General features: G+C 49.6%; 7 protein-coding genes across 7 annotated transcripts; 4 read left to right on the top strand and 3 right to left on the bottom strand.

The window, feature by feature from the left end:
* Positions 1-29: 29 nt before the first annotated feature.
* BKA55DRAFT_538768 (ribosome 60S biogenesis N-terminal-domain-containing protein) lies at positions 30-3,482 on the bottom strand (the record flags this gene model as incomplete). Its single annotated transcript, XM_046190061.1, has 2 exons — positions 30-3,265; positions 3,326-3,482. 2 exons carry the CDS (start codon positions 3,480-3,482, stop codon positions 30-32), a joined length of 3,393 nt encoding a protein of 1,130 aa, XP_046050163.1.
* A 3,457-nt stretch (positions 3,483-6,939) lies between these two features.
* BKA55DRAFT_593544 (histidine phosphatase superfamily) lies at positions 6,940-12,581 on the top strand (the record flags this gene model as incomplete). The annotated part of the gene is made up of 9 exons (XM_046195565.1): positions 6,940-7,026; positions 7,209-8,409; positions 8,682-8,698; positions 8,763-8,782; positions 9,385-9,696; positions 9,749-10,864; positions 11,368-11,461; positions 11,831-11,953; positions 12,012-12,581. 9 exons carry the CDS (start codon positions 6,940-6,942, stop codon positions 12,579-12,581), a joined length of 3,540 nt encoding a protein of 1,179 aa, XP_046050162.1.
* Positions 12,582-12,918: 337 nt separating this feature from the next.
* BKA55DRAFT_566482 (uncharacterized protein) lies at positions 12,919-14,191 on the top strand. Its single transcript, XM_046192648.1, has 2 exons — positions 12,919-13,256; positions 13,312-14,191. Exons 1-2 carry the CDS (start codon positions 12,980-12,982, stop codon positions 14,085-14,087), a joined length of 1,053 nt encoding a protein of 350 aa, XP_046050161.1. The 5' UTR covers positions 12,919-12,979; the 3' UTR covers positions 14,088-14,191.
* On the bottom strand, positions 14,192-16,118 carry BKA55DRAFT_566480 (uncharacterized protein). Its single transcript, XM_046192647.1, has 4 exons — positions 15,983-16,118; positions 15,509-15,880; positions 14,643-15,451; positions 14,192-14,593 (listed from the first exon to the last, which is right to left on the bottom strand). Exons 2-4 carry the CDS (start codon positions 15,773-15,775, stop codon positions 14,473-14,475), a joined length of 1,197 nt encoding a protein of 398 aa, XP_046050160.1. The 5' UTR covers positions 15,776-15,880; positions 15,983-16,118; the 3' UTR covers positions 14,192-14,472.
* Positions 16,119-16,985: 867 nt separating this feature from the next.
* BKA55DRAFT_566475 (acyl transferase/acyl hydrolase/lysophospholipase) lies at positions 16,986-19,829 on the top strand. The gene has a single exon (XM_046192646.1). It carries the CDS (start codon positions 17,255-17,257, stop codon positions 19,718-19,720), a length of 2,466 nt encoding a protein of 821 aa, XP_046050159.1. The 5' UTR covers positions 16,986-17,254; the 3' UTR covers positions 19,721-19,829.
* BKA55DRAFT_566474 (ribonuclease III domain-containing protein) lies at positions 19,830-21,290 on the bottom strand. Its single transcript, XM_046192645.1, has one exon. The coding sequence runs from the start codon at positions 21,187-21,189 to the stop codon at positions 20,038-20,040; it is 1,152 nt and encodes a 383-aa protein (XP_046050158.1). The 5' UTR covers positions 21,190-21,290; the 3' UTR covers positions 19,830-20,037.
* Positions 21,291-21,410: 120 nt separating this feature from the next.
* Positions 21,411-22,111, top strand: BKA55DRAFT_346624 (uncharacterized protein). Its single transcript, XM_046185781.1, has 4 exons — positions 21,411-21,508; positions 21,559-21,578; positions 21,651-21,833; positions 21,895-22,111. Exons 1-4 carry the CDS (start codon positions 21,506-21,508, stop codon positions 21,956-21,958), a joined length of 270 nt encoding a protein of 89 aa, XP_046050157.1. The 5' UTR covers positions 21,411-21,505; the 3' UTR covers positions 21,959-22,111.
* The last annotated feature ends 880 nt before the right edge of the window (positions 22,112-22,991 follow it).

The raw sequence follows: 22,991 nt of genomic DNA, 5'->3' as shown, positions 1-22,991 counted from the left end.
GTCTAACTATATATCCAACCCACTCATCTTTACAAATCATGCATGGCAAGTAACTTTTCAACGCCTCCCTTACTCCAGACCTTGACCTTTTCTTGGTCACATGTCTCCCATACTCTTCTAATAAGTGCAACCATTACATCCGCCTCTTCACCTCCCTCAAAAGCAGCCCGTTGCGAATCCAGCCAGCTGAGGATGCCGAAGCGAGTCGTCAGCGTGGTGCTACCGCCTTCGATGCAAGTCGCGCGATACAATAGACGTAGCAAACGAGTGCGTAAATTGACACGTAGATAAGGGTTGGCACCGAGAACGAGTACCTTCTCGAACCAGCGCTTACGATGAAAGATGCTGAGGTCGGAGGGCGTGCGCAAGCTGTCAAGCAGGTAGGTGAGAAGCCATGTGATTTCGGTGTAATACTTATCATCTTCTGAGGGTTCACCATGGAGAATGTCGTGGGCGAGGGGAAGCTTGTCAGAAGACCAGACGGGGCTGCGTGTGAGGAAGCTGTTGATTTTGGGGTAGAGTGGGTGCAGCGGGTTCTTCAGGACATCCAGAGCGTGGATGGCGAAGGCAGTGAAGGCAGAGGGGACCGGGCCCTTGTCAACTTGATCCCGTGAGGACTCAGCAAGTTCGCACAAGAGCAGCCAAACTTGTTCCTTCTCTTCGTACGAAGATTCCTTGAGCTTGGCAGCCATCTTGAGAATGCTGGTGAGGGATTCCTTGCGGATGTTGGTATGGGGAGACGAGAGAAGACGAATTAAAGCTGCTGCCCAGCCATCTTCAACGAGGTCTTCTGCGTTTTTGCCAGCCCATTTTGTCAAAGCTGTAGTATCCTCGTCTTCGGGCAGTGGTACATGGAACATAGCCTCGAGCTTCGAAGAATCAATAGCCGAGCCATCCTTTAAACCATTCACATCAACCGTCTCGGCATCAGGCATATCTTCATCAACATCTGCATCATCGGACTTTTCCTCTTTGAGCTTCTTCATCTTGACCTTGCTTGGAGAAAATTGTTCTGAAATGCGCTTGTATAGGGCTTTGGTGAGTTGTTTTCCTGGCTTGAACTTGTATGAAGTAGAGAAGTAGCAAGACAGGAACTGGCCAAGCGCAGCTTGCTCATCGCTACTGGCAGAGCCCATTGCAAATGACAACTGCTCGACCATGGTGACGTTAACCAAAGCAGTCTCATTACCAGATGATACACCATCTTCCTGGGCATAGGTTTCTAACAAATCGAGATACTTGATTGGTGACGAGGCACATCGGTTGATGCAGTTGTCGACATATGACCAAACCTTCTCCATGGGTTTCGCCTTGACATCGGCCAGTGTTGTCTGGAGAGCTTCAAATAGGGGGTTCATCAGAGACGCCTTGGTTACCATCTGGTTCTCAACTGCGACCTCGCCTAGAACCTTTTTCAGCTGCTGGAAAGGAAGATCTCGCTTCTTATCACAAAGCAGCCGCAGGAGGGCAGTGTATGGCGACGATCCTGCTCCATCGATGAGGTTGTCTATCCTTGAGAACCATCGCATACCAGGGGAATAGCTGGCAATTGATACCAAGTTCTCGAGCTCCATGACTCTCAGTGACTCGTCCTCATGCTGCTCGCTTTCATTGTTGAGCGACTTGAGAACTTCTGTGAAGAAAGGTGAAACATCAAAGTTGGCAGCAAGGGCAACTTGTGGAATGACTTCATAGTAAAGGCGCAGCAAACGACTGGCCATGGTCTTATGGAGAATGTTCTCAGCTGGTGTTCCCTTATAAGACCGGACGATTTCTTTCATGTCCGGAATACGTTGGCAAAACGCATCGATTAAACGGCGGCTAGCTTCTGCCCAGACAGGATCATTGCCCTTGGAAACCTCTTCATGCATCTTGAGAGCTTCAGCCAACTTCTCGACTGCCACAATCAGAATGCGGGTAGCGAAGAAAGAGGTGAGGTTGGACTTGGAGGAAAGACATCGGATCAGGACTTTTTGATTGATTGGGAGAGGGATGACGTTGTCGAGAAGGATGGACGTAGGAGGAGGAGCCTTGGCAGATCGCGATCGGTCTCCGAAGCGAGGAGGGAGAGGAAGTTGCATGGTGTTGAAGAGAAACGCGGCATATCCGATCCATGTCATGGATAACTTTGGTTCGAACGTGAAAGATCGGTTGCTTAGGAAGTATTTTGCAGTCAGCTCAGGGGCAGCCGTGAAAATTGCTACCAAAAGCTCGCTGTGTTTCAAACTGGACCAAGGGCGCAACTTTTGACCGAATTCGGCAAGGACAAAGTTATACACAGGAATGTCTTGCTTGTATTTGTCGGCGAAGAGCGCACCCTGTGTGCCAGCCTTCGTCCGCCCGCTTGGCGTTGGGTCGTCTTCAGACTCTTTGGGGTATAGACCAGTGGAAGGATACAGTATACCAGCGGTAGGCGTCGTACAGATGTAGATGAGGAGTTGATGGGCCTTATAGCTCACCGTTGACTTCTCATCGACATCCTCGCCATCGCTGGAGTATGTGTATAGAGCCAAGAAGCGTACCAACGACTTGGTGTTGAAGCATCGGAACTTAACTTCTCTAGGAATCTTGTCATCCTTGAGAACATATAGCTTCAAAGAGTCGAGAATATCCACAACGAGGTACGCAGGGTCGCTTTTGATCATAAAAGTCACATGGGACAAAAGTTCCTTCTGAGATACAAGTTCTTTCCGTCCATCTGAACCCAAAAACTTGAGAAGGCTCAAGAAAAAACGGACAGCATTTGTCCTGACGGAAGCTTTGCGCACATCTTCCTGCGTATCTCCGATATGTCCAATTTCAAGATTTCGTCCAAGCAATGTCAATGTGAAATTTCGGGCGCGGAAGATTCGCTTTGCATAGGCGCCTCCGTCTAGGCATGTAGCTTCTCGAAGGAGACGGAGAGTAGGCGAGATGATAAAACCCTTGCTCTTTTCTACTGACAGATTCTTCGCCAATGACTTCAGTTGTCGCTCTTGTAGAAGGGTCTGGCAGATACCGAGGCCATGCTTGACAAGCTGTAGTGAGCCTGAGAGGACCTGGAGTAGCAAAGCCAGGACCACGGCAACGGACGACATGACACCGTCGTTGTTGACCTGCACGGCGAAGGACCACATTTCCATGATATCGTTGAGAAAGACTGCATCTTCGGATGTGTCTCTCGGCTTGACGGCTTCAAGGTATTGATGTAGAATGTCGAGGTTTGCTCTTCGGTCGCCCTCTTCGTGAACTATTTGATCGAGGAGATTCTTGAAAGATTGAAGGCCTAGAGGAGTACGCATCAGATCAAATCCGTGAAGGTGCTGTCAACAACATCGTCACTTACCATGCCTGGCGTTGCGCAAATCCTGGTCAAAAGACAGGAGATTGCGCAATTGATCGCTTGAAGTAACTTCTTCGCTTGTGGGCGCCTCGTGTATTACTTTCTGGCGCTTGCGAAAAGCGGCAGCGCCATCTCCGCTGTTGAAGTCCCGTTTGCCCATTTTGACGACCTCAGAGCTTGTCGCAATCTGGATCTCTAATCCATGAATTTACTTGACTTTTTGGCGTTCTGCCACGCGTGACCGCTGTCCCGCCTGCCAGATTCGGAATCAGGGACCAACGGTGTGGAGACGCGGTAGATCTATTTACCCGGTGCTGTTGAAGTTTATAGGTATGCTGCCAGTCTCAAGATCCTTCCAGTCTTGGAATCTTTCTTGACCAGGAAGTAACACGGAACCTCAGAAATTTAGGCATGGAATAACAATCTTGCAGTTGACACCACATACTAGTCGTCATTATCTGTGGTGTTGTTTGACCATCAAACATTTTCCTTTGTGTTGTGGCTGTGTACTTTGAGAGGCTGGACTTGAGCTGCTCAAAAGCTCAAGGTACAAGTCACAACGCAGAGGAAATTGTCTATACGTTAAGACGGCAGAGGTATTGCAAAAGAGACAAGATGGTTTTCTGAATGAAGAGGAGGTTGGCACATTGTGTGGATCTTTGTTTGCTGTTCTCAGCAACTTGCATTCGTTCTTCCAATGCATTGAGCACTTCCTTGAAGCAGTCGATAAGCAAGCCCCTGACTTGGTTACATTGCATTGCATATTACAACCTTGCCTTGGAATCAACCTTGGTTGAAGATAATCATCTCCATCGACCTCTAATCGACTGTTACTCTTCCCACACAGAACGAGTCAACTGAGTCAAACGAGTCAACAACTCCACTCACAAAAACGAAGAGGCCGCATCGATCCCACATCGTGAAGTCAAATGCGCCACTCCCGTTACATCCGCCGTTGCAGAGTGGAAGGAGCGAAATGCGCAAGAAAACAAGGAAAACAGACATGAGAGGATCCTTCGTCTTTTTCAACAGCCATTCCCGAAGTCAAGACTGATACAGGTTGCCCTCCAAACTGATTATTGCGCCTTGTGCGGGATGCGATAAAAAAAAAGGTCATCAGTCAGAATGACTGAAGATCGCCACTAGAACATCCACCATCTGCTATTTTGTGCTTGATGGAGAACACACGATCGCATGTGAATGGGCTCTTGTCTCCATTATCTTCCCTCTGTCGAGCTTCTGGATGCATCCCTGCCAGAAGCTAGCCAAGCCACTCATGCTTCAACTTAAACGTCGCTATTTTAAGAAGCAAGGAATGGCAAAGTCAGGGGTACCACCCTCACAAACACTTTCACCTGACGACAAGGCAACGGAAGGCAGCGTAACGGAATTTCGCAGGGCACCAAAAGCAAACACTACGCGACTCCCCAGCTAACAACCATGGATGTTTGCAGCAGCAACAGGGAGCGGTCCGGCTGTCGATCAGGCTTGACACCGACCCAGCTGCGCGGTTTGACCTTTTAAAGGTCTCTCTGAACCGAGGTGCCCTAACAATACTCTTCTGGCACACTATCCTAATGACCCCACAAATAAGCCATCCCACCTTGTTTGTTGGTGTTAGTGGTTTTGGCGACTCTCACTGAGACAAATGTCGGGCTGTGCATTGTTTCTCCGGCTGAGAGACGACAGGAGGCAATTACAATACGACATCGATATCAACGTAGTATGGCCGCTTACCGTCAGATGCCGCTGAAGGGCCAAGCAATACATTTCAGCCGTTCTGGTCTACCAGCGCCAAATATTAAAATTTCGGGACTATCATCGTTTAGTCATTTTGTCTCAAGTTTTCAAGGCAGGCGAATCATATCGCGTCAGCTCACGCCAGAATACGGACCATCACAATGGCCTCGTGCTCATCACTATTCTGGGCGCCATGGAACATCATTGACGGCCGTTTTGGGATGTAACGGCCGGTTCTTTAGCCAAGTAATAACATGTCTGGCCCAAAGGAGCATCCGGATTTGATGAGAGGCAGATTGACAGGCGTTCCTGAAGCTCCCACGTTTCAAGAGACCCTAGCATTTCACAGCTCACAGACAAACGCGGTTGTCAGTCGCAAGGTTGAAGAGTAACAAAACGTGCAGCATACCGATTTGATGGAGAAGAGATGATGAAGAGACCAAGTTCCGGGGTGCATCTACCAATCAGCCTGGCAGGACCAGGGTGTTGCCCAAACCGGCGGTGCAACCCCAAATAAGATGTATGGATGCAACGTTAGATGTCGATTCAAGGAAGACAAACAGAGTCGACAAGGCTAAGATTTGCACTAGGAGCCAGCAAGCGAGGCAAGCTTCTGTTGTGCGTTTACCGAAGAGAGCAGGGCTAAGAGCTATGACCTTTGTTTGAACATGCGCTCTGTACAACGTCTGACGAAGAACGTCTTTTGTTCAAGGTTACAAGCCAGACCAATAGATACCTTAGATATGGAACTGGTGTTTTGACGACGCCTTCGCCAAGACCCAAGTTCACACCAGTTCGATAAGAGAAAGTGAGAAATGCGCAGCGTGACGACACACAGCCTCGAACACAGGCAAAGGCCTCAAACCCCGTCATCTCACGCGGCTATCCAATACGGTAGCAGCACGAGATCTCGCCTGGGGTCTTTTGTGGCAAGGACAAGCAGACCGAAAAGTCAATGGAAGGATCCACGACCAGCCAAAGGGAGAGTTGGAAGTGGAATGGAGTGGAACCAAATGCACGACATCGACTTGACTCGACTCTCTAGACTTAAGCCAAGGGCAACAGCGACACCATCTCGGGCACTACGTATGGCCCAGTGAATGTGTCTCTGTGGTGTTTTGATGAGTTGGTGTGGAGCGCTAACATGATCGGGAGTCCGTCAAGACCGTCTTCTAAGCGCCGACTGGTCCGGCGAGACAACCGACCCCGGTCCATCACCTGCACCGTGGGTTCGTCTTGGACAATCCTCAACCACTCGATACATCGTCTTGCATCTCCCTTGGCTGCCGCCCATTTTTTTTCTTATTTAATTTTTTAAATATCGATCGTAATGGGGCCTGAAACTAACCCAGATCCCACTACAGACTCGTAGGGGCACAGGTGCCAATACTGTTGTTTGTTGCCTCTGTGGGTGTGGATATACTACCATGGGGAACGTCGCGGCCCGGCCGTCATCCACGAGATGGGCTGGGCTGCATTACAAGTTGCTTGCCGCTGTTTGCTTCTCTTGTTCTTTTATCTGCCGGGTCCCTGGTCCTCTTCCTGCAGCTTTCCCGTCTTGCTTTACTTCTTGTCCTATCCCATTCCTCTCTTTCATCAACCACACTCCTCTTCTGCAGGTGCTAGTACTGGTGCTGGCTTACATATACGAAGGAGTGTACTGTACATACATACACACATACATACACACTCATATCCCACCTTATCTCCATACGTTGATCCGCCTTTCAGCTTCTCTAACATTTTTCTTTTGCTTCGTTGAGTAACGAATCGTTCGATCTCCTCTCCGCCATTCTCCTCTCCCCAACATTCTATACGCTTTCTCGGTATGACGTGAGAGCTTCGCAGCATGACACACGCCGGTTCTCACGGTGCCCATGGCTCTGAAGGAGCTTCTTGGCCATCGTGGCTATCTCTCTGCTGCGCACCGCTGGTCTCCTCAGAGGACAGGAGGCCACGTCGTAGTAAGTCTATGTCTACTTCTACCTCTGCCCACACTGCCAATGCTTGGGCCTCGGATTCTTCTTCAACTTTGAATATTTCGTGGCCCGTAGGCAGGTTGAGCGACGACCAGTTGCTGATAGGCCAAGTCGATGAGAAGCGTTCATATCCAGTAATAATCGACCAACCAATTCACCATCCCCAGCCTGTGGCAATGCCAGAGCATCGTAAAATGTCGGAAAGGTCTACAAGAGACAGTGTCTCGTCAAAGAGAAGGAGATTCTGGTCACTCTCTTCAAGTTCGCGCCGGCCGCTCATTTCAGCCCCTTCAGACTTTCGCCATGTATCAACTGCTGCCGATCCATTTCTTGATTATCCTGAGCCTACGCCATCGAGGGCTTCGAATCTTCGACCTGCGAAACAGTTACCTCATCGCCCTTACCGACCACTCGAGCTGAGCATCTATCAGTCCGACAATCGTGTGTCTCCTATCATGCCTCACTTTGACCCAAGGCCTGCGAACCCGGCTCCCTCATCAGACTATTCTGAGTGTGTGTCGGATTTGCCGGATAGCCAACCCGAAGAAGTGAAACCTTCATTGGAGCATCAGAAGAGCTTCTCAGATTCTCCCATGTCATTTCACTTTCCACGTCGCCAAGCTATGGGAAGTGCTCCTAGTTCCTCTCATGGAGAAGATGAGATCCCACCTTTAATCCCCCCCAAGTCACGGAGTCGTCCTCGCGCGTATAGCTCGCCAGATGTAGAAAAGGTCAAGGAACGAGTTGCGAGTGCCATGCTAGAGGTTGAAAAGCTTCAGAAGCAGATTGACGATGTCATCGAAAGACAGAGTCTTTATGTTCCTAGTCGACCACCAACTCCCCACTCGATCGCCCGAACTATGCCCGGTATGAGCTCGATCTACGGACCTGGTGACGAACCGGTCCCGCTGACTTCCTCAGACTTGGAGCCCATGCCGTCAATTCCCGCCCTTCCCCCAGCAGCTCCTTCTTTTGCTCAGCGCCTCAACTCTGATATCATTGAAAGGCCGCACACAGCACCCATTAGGTCTCCTCGTACGCCCGTGAGGGCTCCTATTATACCACCTCGCCGATCCCGAACTCCTGGTGAGCAAAGGTCACCTTCTACCCCTCCTTCTCGTCCCAGGCGAGAGGATATGACCCCACCGCCACCTCTACCTTTAGTACTTCGACCTCCTCTGAGGAAGAAGAAGTCTTTTTCCCGGGTGTCGAGCTGGCTCTTCCCCGGGTCACAGCATAGCCGTAACATGAGTTTCGACTCTGTCACCAACGCTCCTCGCCCTATCAGGGGCAACCAAGGTTTTTATCAAGTTTCGCTGGGCGGAGCATCAGAACATCGGCGGAGCACAGAATCAGTCGATACTGTCAGTACTTGGGAGTCGGATGACGAGAATCGTACAGTCCCGACAACATGCTCAGTGGGTAGCACAGCTGCTGTGTCACAGGATGAGCCCCTCATCTCGCGATTTGCCACTTCAACGTTTGGCAGAAACGATACCCGACCTCAACGGAGGAGTGTCGGTGTTGCAATGTGAAGGAATGACTGAATATTTTGGCTTATACCCCGCGTTTTCTCTTCAACGTTTTTATGACTTATACACTGGATGATACCATTCGTACTACGGCTTGTTGCCATGTAGCTAGACTACGCGGCAAGGTCTTTGGGTATTTGATACTATGGTAATGGGATAAAATATTTGGGAATTGGGTTTGGATTAAAGAACTGGTTTCTGGGCGGCAGGTTTGCTCTAAAATTTATGTCCAAGTTAAACGATAAGGGTTGGAGGTATAGGAGCAGAGATGTTAGCTCGAGATCTGCATGATACAGCTACAAAACAATCCGCCTAGAGCGGTATATCCCATTCCATACTTTCCATGTCACTCGTTGTTTCCATCAGCTGAAGTGAAGGGTATTGATGTGATCTAATAATAGCACCACCACCTTATCATCATGTTGAAGGATCAGAAGTTTAATTGTCCAAATTTTCATTATTTTCATTATTTCTCTTCTGAATTATGTATCATCGTTTCACTGGTTAATGATCGTGATCATAATCACTGTAACAACTGCTGAAGACATCGGCATGTGGCTAATGGTGCCTCATTCGTCAGCCTCATGACCATGCACGTGGCCCACTCTCACCTGAAGTGAAGTGAAGTGAAGTGTCTTTGAACCTCCAACATTCAGGGATACTCAGCTTAGCTTAATCAACACTATTCGCAGCCAACAAATGCGATCAAACGCAAGGTTATCATAGAAAGAGCTTTCAGTAGCTCAATACCTCAAATTCTGCGTGTTTGTTCGCACCAGTCGTTACTTATTTAACCTTATCGTCCTCATAGGGACCTATTGGCTCTCATAAGCATCTACAACATCCCTGTCAAGATAACCGAATCAGTAGAGATGGTTCGACTTCCGCGCGACGACGCGCCTTCAGAAGCGAATCGTTCAGATGTATCTGATGCCGATGCTGAGAGAGGACGACTACTATCTGAAAATGATGATGAAGCTGAAGAGAGCTATGCGGACGCCGAGCGACTTGAGAATTGGCATACAGAGCACAAGCGTCGAGAGACTCGACGATGGAGCTACCTTGTCATGGTAATCAGCACGGTTGCATTGATCACAGTCCTTGCTATTTGGGTTCACAACAAGTGAGTACCCCCATTCAATACTCATATTTGACCTCAAACTGACAATTTCAAGCACACTATCATCTGGATGTGAGTATGACGGAAGCTGCAATGACATTTCCAAGCTTTGGGGACAGTATTCTTCCTTCTTCTCTGTCCCATCAGAGATTGATTCATCAACACCGGATGATTGCGAGGTCGCCATCGGAATCGCCTTGTCTCGTCATGGAGCCCGATATCCAACCGCTGGCAAGACTACAGCATACAGCGCCACCATTGCCCGCCTCCAGAAATCAGTGACCAACTATGGCAAGGGCTACGAATGGCTCAAGGACTACAATTACAACCTCGGATCTGAGGATCTGACCGATTTTGGTCAAGATCAGATGATCGATTCTGGAAAGGCTTTTTATGAACGATACATCGGACTCGCTGAAAAGACGGAGCCTTTCATCAGGGCATCAGGATCCGACAGAGTTATCATGTCGTCTCACAACTTCACACAAGGCTTCTATGCCTCCCGAGGAGAGTCTGGAGATGATTACACCGGTGGCATTCTTGTAATTCCCGAGGAGCCCGGTATCAACAACACATTATCACATGGAACATGTAGCTCGTTCGAGGACAATGATGAGGTTGGCGGCAACAGTGCGCAGACCGCCTGGGGAAACAAATTCCTGCCTCCTATTCGGGACAGACTCAACAGAAATCTGCACAAAGCCAAACTGTCGCTACAGGAGACCATCTATCTCATGGATCTGTGCCCTTTTAACACAGTCAACACTCCTGACGGCGTGGGACAATCCCGATTCTGCGACCTTTTCTCCACGGAAGATTGGCGAAGCTACGATTACTACATGACTCTGGGCAAATACTATGAATACGGTAATGGCAACGTAATGGGACCAACTCAGGGTGTAGGATATGTCAACGAGCTTGTCTCTCGATTGACAAGGAAACCTGTTGATGACCACACCACAACCAATCGCACGTTGGACGCCAATCCTGAGACATTTCCCCTGGACAGGGCGCTATATGCAGACTTCAGCCACGACAACACCATGGTATCTATTTTCTCAGCAATGGGTCTGTACAACTCGACAAGCAAGCTGCCGAAACATCATATCGTGCCAGCTATCCGAGCACATGGCTACTCATCAGCATGGGTAGTCCCCTTTGCTGCGCGTATGTATGTAGAGAAGCTAGAGTGCGGCGCTACAAAGGAAGAGAAGGGAGAGGAATACGTGAGAGTGTTGATAAATGATAGAGTTATGGAGATGGAAAGCTGTGGAGGAGATGAGTATGGACGGTGTAAGCTGGAGGATTTCGTGGAGAGGTTGTCGTTTGCGAGACAGGGAGGGCATTGGAATAAGTGCGGTATCAAGGGATAAACTCCAGGAAGAGTTAGATATACAGAGCGGTTAATTGCATGTTTTTTGTCATTCCGAGAGGCTGGTGTCCGTTGTAATGGACTGAAATGGATTCGGATGCAAGGGAGTGGATTTACTCGGATGAGGAATACGAGGGATGAAATAAGATGCTAATTATTTATTGAGATAGGTTGAAATTTCAAGCCTACCTCACCAAGTAAGAAGAACCCCGAGTCAAATAAGTTTCGCCATTTGATCTTGAAAAGACGCCTAATTGACATCTGCGATTGTGATCATGTTGCAAAGGTTGAGGCTGCTGGAGGAATATGAAACTCTGCAGGGACTTAAACGTATTTCTCCACTACACCAGGCCACTGATACTAAATTCAGAGCCGGGCATCAGCGCCAAGCTCACTGTAAGCGACCCTAGTCCATGGACGCTGACAGAAGTGGACCGCCTTAAGCTTTTCCCGTCCAGTCCATTACATCTCAATTGAAGCCCAGTCAGTGACATCTTCATACTACACTTGCACTGTAGGAGCTTGGACGAAGCACCGCCACCTCATCCAAACGAGACAAGCCAAAGTCAAACAAAGGACACCAAATCTCACCTGCGAAAACAACCTTTCATTGTATCTCCTCCTTCCCACGGCGGAGTATTATTATTCAGATACGAAGATAGATAACGCAATCGTTGCGATTTGCGCCTGATCAACTTCTGTCTCACTATCTCGTCTTTCGTCACCACGCGACTGATCGCATCGCAAACCGTTTGGGACACACAGAAGCGGGATCACAGAAAGATGGTGTCGACGGCAGGAGGTATCGTAATCGCCATTATCGTCCTGCTCGTTGCAGGAGCTGCCGGATGGGTTGTATTTACACAGCTTCGCGCTCGCAGACTCGGCGTATGTCAATTCCTTCGCTCCCAATACTGTCAATCAAACTAACACCCTATCTCTACAGCTTCCCCCTCCAAGTCTCGCCTCTTATCTACCATGGCATAAAGAAGACAATGGCTATGGGATACAGCCGGCCCCAAGCGGCATCAAGGGTTGGTTCAACGATGTCATCCGCAAACTCAAGAACCGCAACAACCGATCCGCCGCAGGCGCTTACGAGCAGTCTGGCGGTGCCCGCGGCCGTCGAGGCTTCGGTCCGCTCGACCCTGATGAAGCGTGGGACTCGCGCGTTGGAAACGAAGCAGACCAATATGGATACTATGAGGAGGACGTTGGTGGTCGCGGCCGGGACACCGGATATGGCGGTGGTTACAACATGAACCTCGCGGCGACGCCGGGATTGTCGGGCGGACGAGGATTCGGCGACGAGGAGGAAGATCGGGGTCGTAGGGCGAGCAGAAGTCCTGCGTCGGGACCTGGAGGACGAAACCCCTTCGATGACGATGCTGGTTCAAGTTTGCGCGGCGTGAGCCCTCGACCTATCGACACGGGAGTTGCGAAACCCAAGAACAGAAGCGGCAGCGCCGAGAGCAGTCCGACAGAGCGACGGTCTGTGTTTAGGGAGAACATGTAGGACTAGGGATAAGTTGAAAGGGTCGAGTATGTTGCGGGAGACGAGCCAAAAGCTGCGCGATGATGGATTGTCTGCGAATTTTGCAATGTTTTTCTTTCTTTCTTTCTTTATTATTTACTGGGCTTGAGAACCTGTGGTTCGTGTGTAGCCCGGATTTGGCTGGGCGGAATTCTGATATATCATGACATTGTGTATATGCTGCGAGGATTCTTTCAATTTGGTAGATTACGGAAGTCTTGTATCACTTTTGTCGATAGTGATTTAACCCTCAATTCACGGCGTTTTTATCCCTTGATTTAGTTGAAAAATGGCATTTGTCCAATTGAAGTACAGCACAAACCCAACGTGCTATTTATCCCCTGTTCATTGAGCATCACCGCAATATCAGGAAGCTCTGGATGGTCTGTTCTGACCGGCCCCGGCTTTCGGCCCCTCACAGACGTCAGCTTGAGCTGCCCCGCCAAATCATTGAGAACCCCTCCATAAATCTGTTCCTCCACTTCATCATAACACCACTTCATCTTGTTCAATTAACAACAAGAGGGAAATTATACACAATGGCTGACATCGATCTCCAAGCTGTTCACGATGAGCTCGTCTCAGTGGCCTACGAAGCCGGAGCCATGATCTTGGCTGCCAATCCTGCTGAGCTCGACACCGACACCAAGCTCAACTGTATGACCATGTCTTATTTCATCTATGATATGTTTTGCAGCTGACACAATTGCAGCCGTCGATATCGTTACCGAAGCAGACAAAGGCGTTGAAAAGATGGTCTCAACCCGCCTCTCCTCATCATTCCCCTCCATCTCCTTCATGGGCGAAGAGACATACAAGCCTGGCATGAGACTCGGCCCTGAGCCAACTTTCGTTGTCGACCCAATCGATGGAACAACAAACTTCGTCCACTCATTCCCCAGCGCCTGTATCTCCCTCGGTCTCGCAATCGATCGTAAGCCCGCCATTGGCGTCATTTATAACCCATGGCTCGACACCCTCTACACCGCCATCAAGGGCCGCGGCGCCTTCCTCACACACGGTCGTGGAAAAGAACCTCGTCGACTTCCTCTCGCTCGCTCACCGCGACCCATTGAGGGCCTCGGCAGTTCTCTCGTCGCTGTGGAATGGGGAGCGCAACGTGACGGACCCAACTTCGACATCAAGGTCGAAGCTTTCCGAAAGCTCACAGCGACTCCTGAGAACGGCGGATCAATGGTTCACTCGTTGCGATCGATGGGTTCTGCTGCGCTGAACATTGCTGCTGTGGCCGCGGGACAGGTTGACTTATACTGGGAAGGTGGATGCTGGGCGTGGGATGTTTGTGCCGGATGGGCGATTCTCAACGAGGCTGGTGGTCGCATGGTACATGGAAACCCAGGCAATTGGGACCCTGAGCTCGAGGCGCGAGTATATCTTGCTGTGCGAGGAGCACCGAGTGGCCAGAAAGAGCTTGTTGAGGAGTTCTGGTGCGTCCTTGGCGATAATAAGCTGGATTACTCTATTTAAGCTGCCAATGAGATATAACGGGGTTATTTTTCTAGAAAGAGTGGGTCCATATAGAGAAAACGAGTGTGAAGCGCGATAATGGGAATTAAGTCACTTGCGAATAGTCTCACTTGTTTGATGATCTTTGTCAAATGCCACTAGCCATCTATAGACCCGTGATAGACAATAGGAAAGGATAGCAAAGCACCTGGTTGCTCCGTAAAAAGATCCCATAATACAGTTGTAGCGGTTTCCGCTTCGTCTCCCTTTCACAAAACTTCGTAGTTTCCGAGACCCCCCTTTTTTGTTCAATATATGGTATCAGCCTAAATGATATTGGTCGTTCCTTGTTTCCATTTTCCTCCTCGGTTCAGACGAGCGATTCTAATTCCGTCTTGACCTTGACCTACTCGGCCTTGACGTCGACCTTCTTGGCAGCAGGCTCGCCGGAGGGAGCATCCTCATCGCGGCTTCGCTTCTTGTTATCGGCAGACTCGTCGGCGGTGGATTGGATGCGGGGGGTGGTGCTGTGTATGTTAGCAGGTGCTTCTCTGTAGAATGGTTAGGGCGGCTTACTCGTTGCTGCTGTGCTTGACCTCATCCTTGGGCTGATCACGGTCACGTCCACCATCGCGTCCACCACGGCCACGGCCTCGACCACGACCTCCCCGGCCGCCGCGTCCACCACGTCGGTCCTTGAAACCGTTCTTCTGGTCGTTCTCGCGTCGCTGCTTCCAGTCGTCCTGGCCACGGCCACGAGAATCCTTTCCACCTCGTCCTCGTCCACCCTTGCCAGTCTCCCTACCCTCATAAAACTTGCGGGGGTTGCTCTGGTTAGGCTCAATCTTCCCTTGTCGAATGAGGTCGTTCTTCTCGTCGCAGTAAGCTCGCTTGCTCATGATCTTGAGATCATGGTCCTTCCACTTTGGCTTGGGGTCAATCTTGACGAACTTGTTCGCCTCATCCTCGTCGGCGAATGTGACGAACACGGAGCCCTTGAAGAGACCCTCGTTTGTGCGTCGGAGCTTAAGGCCCTTGACCTCGCCGAACTGAGCAAAGAAGGTCTCGAGATCGAATTGGGTGTTGGGGGCCTCATCGCCAAAGCCCTTGACATAAACGGTAGCGGCTTCGACCTTAGACTTGGAGGCGTTCATGGGCTGGTAGGGGGTCTTGCGCTTCACGACCTCCTCACCCTCCTCGCCGGAAAGCTCAAGGAACTTGCTGTCCTTGAGAGCAGCGATGACGGCGCTGTAGGGCTGGAATGTTCGCATACGCTTGAAGGAGTGGATGGTCTTGACCTTCATGGGCTTGTTTTCGCTTCCGCCGCATGACTCCCACATGAACTTGTCTTGTGGGAAGTTCCAGTCGCCAAAGTAGAATTCGACCTAGGGGAGTAAGTACGTGCACGCGCGACAGCGAAAGATGGATTAAGCTATACATACCTGCTTGCGGATGGCATCAGGGTCATCAGTAACCTCACGGGTTGAAGGGTCGAATTTGCGGTTGTTGCGAGGATTATCGCTATCATGCTTGGCTGTAGTCTTAAGAATCTCCTTCTTCTCTTCAGAGTTCTCCTCAGACTTTTCTGTGGACTCCTCTGCCTTCTGCTCTGTCTTCTCCTCGACCTTCTCTTCTGTGGGCTGGGTAGTAGGAACCTCGGCCTCAGGCTGGACAGCCTCGACAGGCTTGGGGGCTTCAGCTTCGCTCATTGTGAGTTTCGACCGTTATTTGATAATTGGGAACGATGCGCGATCGCGACTTTTTGACGGGCGCAAGCTAAGAAGTGTTGAGTGGCAAGATAAAGAGGAAAGAAACTAGAAGCGAAGTGAGAAAAGGTCGCGAAAACGAAAAAGATGGTGGCGGGGTTGAAAAAAAGCGAGTCATCGGCGTGACTGTTGCCTGTTAAAACAACTTACCTTGATAGAAAGAACTAATTGGAGGTTACACAATTGATGAATTTTTGTTTGTAGGAAACAAGATTTCAATTGAAGAAGAGCAAAAAAATGCGATTGATTGATTCTGCCGGCGCGAGAAAAAAAATCACATTGAAAAAACCCCATCGAAAGGCCCGTCTCTCGCTAGCCTTAGCTTTGCGATTTCACCGCCCGCCTTTTTTGGCGTTGGAGGTGCGCTACTCGGGCTGTTCTGCTCTGCTCTTTTTCCCCCACCGCGGATGACCCCACTTTCCTGCCGCTCCCTCCATCGTTTTAGTGAGGTAGTGCTGTGAGTCTTTCCTGATCAAGGTGAAGGAGAAGTTGAGAGTTTATCGTATATTATGACGATGACAACTTGAGATCAAACCTGCAATTCGACAAATATAACATGAATCTAGACTATTTAAGAGCAAGTGTCTTAATCGATTAAATCATACATGTCCTCTGTAACAATTTTCCGATCTGACTTATCGAGTTCTGTAACTGTATCAGAACGGTTGATCTTGAGATCGAGTATTGATAACCTTTCCCCAAAATCGAGTTGCCCTACCACAAAGAAACTTGGCAATAAAGCCCATCTAAAAATGAGTTGACCGTGGGCTGTAACCTGATTGGGTACTGTCTTGTTTCCTTGGCTTGGAACCAAGCTTTTTGACCATCCAAGTTGAAAGCGGACCTGAAGATCCATGGCACAGATAAAAAGAATACCACATGCCAAACAGAGAGAAAACCTCCGAATGGAACCGCAAAAGTTACAACATTTTGATACAATAATCGGGAGTTTTCGATTCTCTTGCTTGATCCGTGGCATGATGCGGGAGCGTCCGTCTGCCCGACGCACTTGTGACCTCAGACAGTGATAGAGGAATACTTTGGAATGGTCGAGACTCATATTCAGCTCTCAAGTACCCCTCTAGTTTTGCATTCATTGACCCCACATCCCACTTTTGCAGGGCGGAACTTGGGAATGACATCAGCCATCTTGAGCTATTCTCAACAAGTTGCGCAACATAGTGTCATATAAAATCCGCAGCATCCAGGCACCAACTCCTTCGGATACCAACCGAGGTATCTACCTAATCTCCCACTCTAATTTATCAGTTCGATTCTATACTCTCTTTCAAAACTCTACCAACTATTCACCTATCTGTCTCGCGACAATGCACAGAGTTTGGGCTTGCAGCCACTGAAAGCATGTGCGCTGTCAAACTATGATAATAAAATTCTCGACAAAACCCAATTGCACCCAAAACCATGAGACACTACCGCGGCTCTCTCAAGAGCCTCAATAGAGTCACTACAAGACTCAATACCCACCAGCGTATCCCACGACGAAGATTATCGCATCGCCAACACCGACATCTCTGGACATCTCCATCCAAAAACGATGCCAAGCAAGAAGCACAGCAAAAATCGACGTTTCCAGTAGCAGTAATTACCGGCGGGCTCTTCATCTGGTGGCTCTACCCTTCTGACGACTTTGCACAGCTTTCCGGTAAACAATTAAGGCAGCGAACCCATGAGGACTCTCCAAAGGACGGGGCACAAGACAAGACCCAGGATGAAGGATCAGACGCGGATCAGTCGGCCTGGATAAACTTTGCTCGCCGCTTCGAGACGTTCTGTAAGCTCAACGACGTTCAGTTCTCTTCCTTTTCCGACAAGGTTGTTAGTTATCTCCTCCCGGAATGGTCCAGACTTATCCCAGGCTATGTTCGGAAACTCCAGCGCGAACTATCCATGTCCCCAGGGTCTCTGGCCGACGAGATTTGGCAAGATGCTCACGATCCCTTGATTAATCCCGAGATTCGATATTCAGCCAAAGTTCGAGTTTCACCAAATCTTTGTGATGAGGAGAAGGAATTCTTGTCCCGACGAAAACGAGTTGCCAGAATAGGGTTGGCTAAATATCTCGGACTAAAGGAGGAGGATGTACATCCAGATGATGTTCCAACAATTGCCATGTGTGGTTCTGGTGGAGGGCTGAGAGCACTTATTGCAGGAACTGGATCAATTCTTGCTACAGAAGAAGATGGCTTGTTTGACTGCGTCACATACACCTCAGGCGTGAGCGGCTCATGCTGGCTTCAGGCTCTGAGCCTCACATCGTTCAACAAGGGAAATATCCGCAACCTTCTCGAGCACCTCAAAGCTAGGGCCTCAACTCATATCGCCTACCCACCCGTGGCCTTCCAATCTCTTGCATCCATGCCCACTAACAAATACCTCCTGAGTGGCATGGTCGAAAAGCTCAAGGGTGATCCGAAGGCAGATTTTGGTCTCGTTGATGTGTATGGTGTCTTACTGGCAGCTCGGTATCTTGTGCCGAAAGGAGACCTTGCGGTTAACGACCGCGACTTTAAGCTCTCGAACCAGCGCCAATATGTCCAATACGGGCAGTTACCGCTGCCCATTTATACTGCCGTGAGACACGAGATTCCCGACTTGCCAGAGGCTGCTGAACAAGGACCTATCGAAGCCGAGATCGCCAAGGAGAAAGCCAAGAAGGAGGCTTGGTTTCAGTGGTATGAGATTACTCCCTATGAATTCTTTTGTGAAGAGTTCGGCGCTGGTATCCCCACCTGGGCTTTAGGACGCAGATTTAACCAAGGATGTGATGTTCCTCCTGAGCATGGCTTCCACCTTCCTGAACTCCGATTACCACTCCTCATGGGCATCTTTGGTAGTGCATTCTGTGCGACGCTCAGTCATTATTACCGAGAGATCAAGCCACTTGTTCAGGGCTTGACTGGCTTCGGGACTATTGACGAACTCATCTCGACACGCGACGATGACTTGGTCAAAGTGCATCCTATTGATCCTGCCAAGATTCCCAACTTTGCCTACGGAATGCACGGAAGATTACCGGAAACCACACCGACCAGTATTTATGACAACGAGTACATTCAACTTATGGATGCCGGAATGTCCAATAACTTACCTATTTACCCCCTCCTGCGACCGGGCAGAGATGTGGACGTTCTTGTTGCCTTTGATGCCTCTGCAGACATTAAAACCGACAACTGGCTCTCAGTTGCCGATGGCTACGCCCGTCAACGGGGTGTTAAAGGTTGGCCCGTCGGCATTGGCTGGCCCAAGTCAGGAGAAGCTACATCCCAAGTAGTGGAAGAGCTAGATGAAGCACAGGCGAAATCCACTCGTGAAGCTGAGGCTAAACTTCGCGAAGCCAAAAAAGAACAAGAAGAGCTTCGTCAGGAAGCTCACGAAGAGGGCAAGCAGGTCATGGCTGAGAATGACAAGACCAAATTCGAGCCTGGTGATCAAGAGTCCGGCGATTTGGGATACTGCACTGTCTGGGTTGGGACCAACACAGAACGCAGTACTGAGCCACCACCTCCCTCAAAAGCACTCTCGGACGAGACATCATGGCAACTCATGGAGCCTGATGCTGGCATTGCTGTTGTCTATTTGCCTTTCATCTCCAACGACAAGGTTCCTGGTATTTCCCCCGGAACTACCGATTACCTTAGCACATGGAACTTCATCTATACCCCTGAACAGATTGATAATGTTACTGCGTTGGCTCGAGCAAACTATAACGAGGGAAAGCAGCAGATTCGAGATACCATTCGCGCAGTGTATCAGCGCAAGAAGAAGCTTCGCGAGGAAGCAGAAAAGGCCCAACGTCAGGATCGCTATCGATCTCGTATGAGGAGAGGCGAAGGCATCCGTCTGGGCGAAGGCGATCATTTCAGTTGAGCCTGTAATTTCAACATTGCTGGCAGAATAATCATTTGACTTATAGAACCATGTATCTAGTATACCCATGCAGGCGTCAGGGACGCGGTGTAATGTAAAAAAAATTTGATTCTGACTCTTCTTTTGTTGAGTTTTGTCATTGTGTTACATTGTATCTTACAGTGACGTTTCCCATCCCGATCCTCTAGGATCCTATGCTCCCATGTAATTTTTATACACAGCCCAACCGGGGCAAAAAATTGCTCATTATCCACATGAAGAGCCGACGCCTGATACGCCGCCCTCTGAGTACATTTATCCAACACCACGACATTTCTTTAGACGACCTCACCAATATCGATATGAGGAGCCTTCCAAGGCTTGGCATCCGGCTCGTACATATCACTTGGTACCCGGACCTTGTTGCCGGGACTGTAGAGGTACCACGCTTTGAGGGCGTTCATTGATGCCTTCCACCTGGCAATGTTCAGGCTGGGGCCGCCACCTTCACCAAGCTTCTCAGAGCCACTGTAAATACCAACAATGAATACAGGAGTTCGTGAATGTCGACCTGTCTCGCTTTCTAGACGGGCAATAGGTGCCTCGAACCCTTCGCGAGCGCACAACATGGAGAGCTCTCGTGTAGGTAACTTGAATTCGAACATGGTAGAAACGTCCACTTGTCGAGCGAGCACGTGAGCCTTGACAAAATCGCGAGCGGCATCTTGGCCAGCGTGAGTGTAAACAGCGCCAACAACGGCTTGGACAAATGAAGAGTACGCCTCGTGTTGGTAGTACTTATAGGACTCCTCGCTGCCCATCTTCTCAACTTTCACGGGGTCACCAAAAGCATTGTCGTAGACGACACGGCTGCTGATTCCACGTCGGGGTTTAAATCGGTCGGTAAATGCGGACTCTTGACGGACAGAGCCCCAGCGAGACTGCATATCCGCATCTCGGGGTGCCCATTGTAGCAGACCAGGGTCGACCTCCTCGCCGGGAGCAGCAGCGGCTTCAACACCCCACCTGCGGGCTACTTGATGCAGAGATTCCTTTCCAGAATAGGCGCGGAGGGCCTCGTAGAGAACGGCCATTGGTAGACGAGGCCATTTGCAGATGAGGAACTCGAGGACGTGGTAATTGATGAATGTGCTGCCGAGGAAAGCGAGGTTGGCGTTGTTAAAGCTGGGGTTCTTGTCGGCTGAGGGAACGATGAGGGCTCGGGCGAGAGTTTCCAGAGGGATCTTGTTGGAGAGGGATAACCGGGAGTGGAGAGCCGCAAGCTTAGCCGACTCAGCAGCACGTTCGGGGGCGGGTGATGGTAGACTGGTGAATGTAGGTGTATCTTCGTTGATTTGAGAAGCGGCAGCTGTAGAAGCTTGACGTCGAGTCGTTTGTAGAAATGCCTGTCTGGGGATACCGCTACCGATACCGCGGGCTTGGGCTTGCAGCAATTGGCCGCCCCATCGGTCGATCCGTACCCTCTTCATCGAGCCAAATAAATTCCCTCTCGAATATCCCGTCGGTTTATTAAAAGGCGTCGATGAGACGACGGAGCGAATTGGAGATTGTCGCCTGTTTTTTTCGGTCGTCGACGGGTAAAAAGTTCTGCGCTACAAGGCTAGAGTCGTATGAGCTGGGGTGTGTGGTTTGGCCGGAACAACAGGCGGCCCGCACTACGTTTCTCCCGGGCCAGCCTTGGAAGCTGGGACCTCACCTGTTGGTAACCGGCCATTCGACATCAATTCAACGTCGCCATTGTGCACCCGAAACCTCTCTTTTACGTCCGTTGATCAATTATTCAAAATGGTAAGTGAAGTCTACAAACTGGAGTGAGTCTGTGCTAACAATTGATCTAGGGCGGCGGCGGAAAAGTCCCGTAAGTTTTACCTCTCACGAACCGAAGCACCGAAAGCGAAGCTTTTGCCGTATCTAACCCATCCTGCGACAGCTATCCCAAGCACGTCTGGTCTCCAGCCGGTGGTTGGTACGCGCAGCCTGCGAACTGGCGCGCCAACACCCTGATTGCTGGTGTCGTCATGGCCGGAATCGTTGCCGTTACGTGGAAGTTCAGCGCCGAGCGAGAACAATGGGCGCACCGACCTGAGCAAGGGCAGTGGTACGCTAGCCGACAGTATGTTACCCGATTTCAAAATGGTGAGGTTATGAGCGAAAGTGCTGACAATTGGATTTAGCTGGTCGAAACAGTTGAAGCAGTGGGATGCGGAGGACAGGGAGAATGCGTCAAAGAGCGAATAGAGCCTGGATAAAACGACACTGTGTATAAATTTCTGCGACAAGATGAAGACAATCTGATTCAAGATCAATTTCTGGTTCCTATGATGCTGTGATGATATGAGTCGCTAATATTCCATTTTACGACGCTCCTTGGAACAATCTCGACTGGGATTAAAGGGATGAGAAGCCAAATTTCGAGCCAAGAAGTCTCTTGTTTGTTCCTTCGTCTACCAACATGCTGCTTCTCGAATCAGAAGGTTATTAAACGGGTGTTGATTTTGGTTCCGGAGAGCAAATCAGAGCACTGCTAAATATGCTTATGAGAATTAATATTTCCGCCCAATTCCCGAGCAAGATTCATACTGGTATTTCGAAGGGTTGTATGAAAACGAAAAGTACTTCGAAACTGAGGCGAATTCAGTGATGTCCGAACCTTCTGAATATGCCTTCCATCTGATGTAAGAAACATTAGTCGAATACATCATCTTGTAGGTCATTTCCTTCACGATTCTGAAGCTTACAATGAGTTCAAGATTCGATGCTTGGACGATAGGAGCCACTTCCTCTTGAACTTGAAGTGAGTCTCTGAAGTAAATCCACATTGATGGATCTGGTTTCACACGATGCATCAAACGACCGCAAATAGTGATCCGTTACAGCCGAAACTACGTAACGCTCCTTTTTCGAGCAACCAAGACAAGGGCGATAACAAGGACTCAACAACACAATCGTGACCTTCCTAGGGCCATGTCTTGTGAGAAACAATTTCGGTTCTTTTCTTTGATCGTATACGACAGGCATCGGAGCCTTGTATGAGTAGATGTAATTTGTAAGAATGACCTGACAATAACACATTAAGATGATGACCGTCAGTCGGCAGTACTTGCGACGATGGCTTTCCTTTGTCAATGTTTGTGTGCCTTAATAACATTTGATACACTTTACGCGAGGCTCTCCTCAAGATGCCAACTGGGATGGACCCTCAGAAGATATTGCTTACAGCCCGAGATTCTTACTGGTGAAGCTTTCAGCTTGAGCAATATACAGTACCTCT

The sequence above is a fragment of the Fusarium redolens genome (assembly GCF_020744475.1).
Source record: "Fusarium redolens strain MPI-CAGE-AT-0023 chromosome Unknown BKA55scaffold_7, whole genome shotgun sequence".
Lineage (NCBI taxonomy): Eukaryota > Fungi > Ascomycota > Sordariomycetes > Hypocreales > Nectriaceae > Fusarium > Fusarium redolens.
Note: the sequence above shows the minus strand (reverse complement) of the source record. Positions and strands in the feature narration are given on the sequence as shown.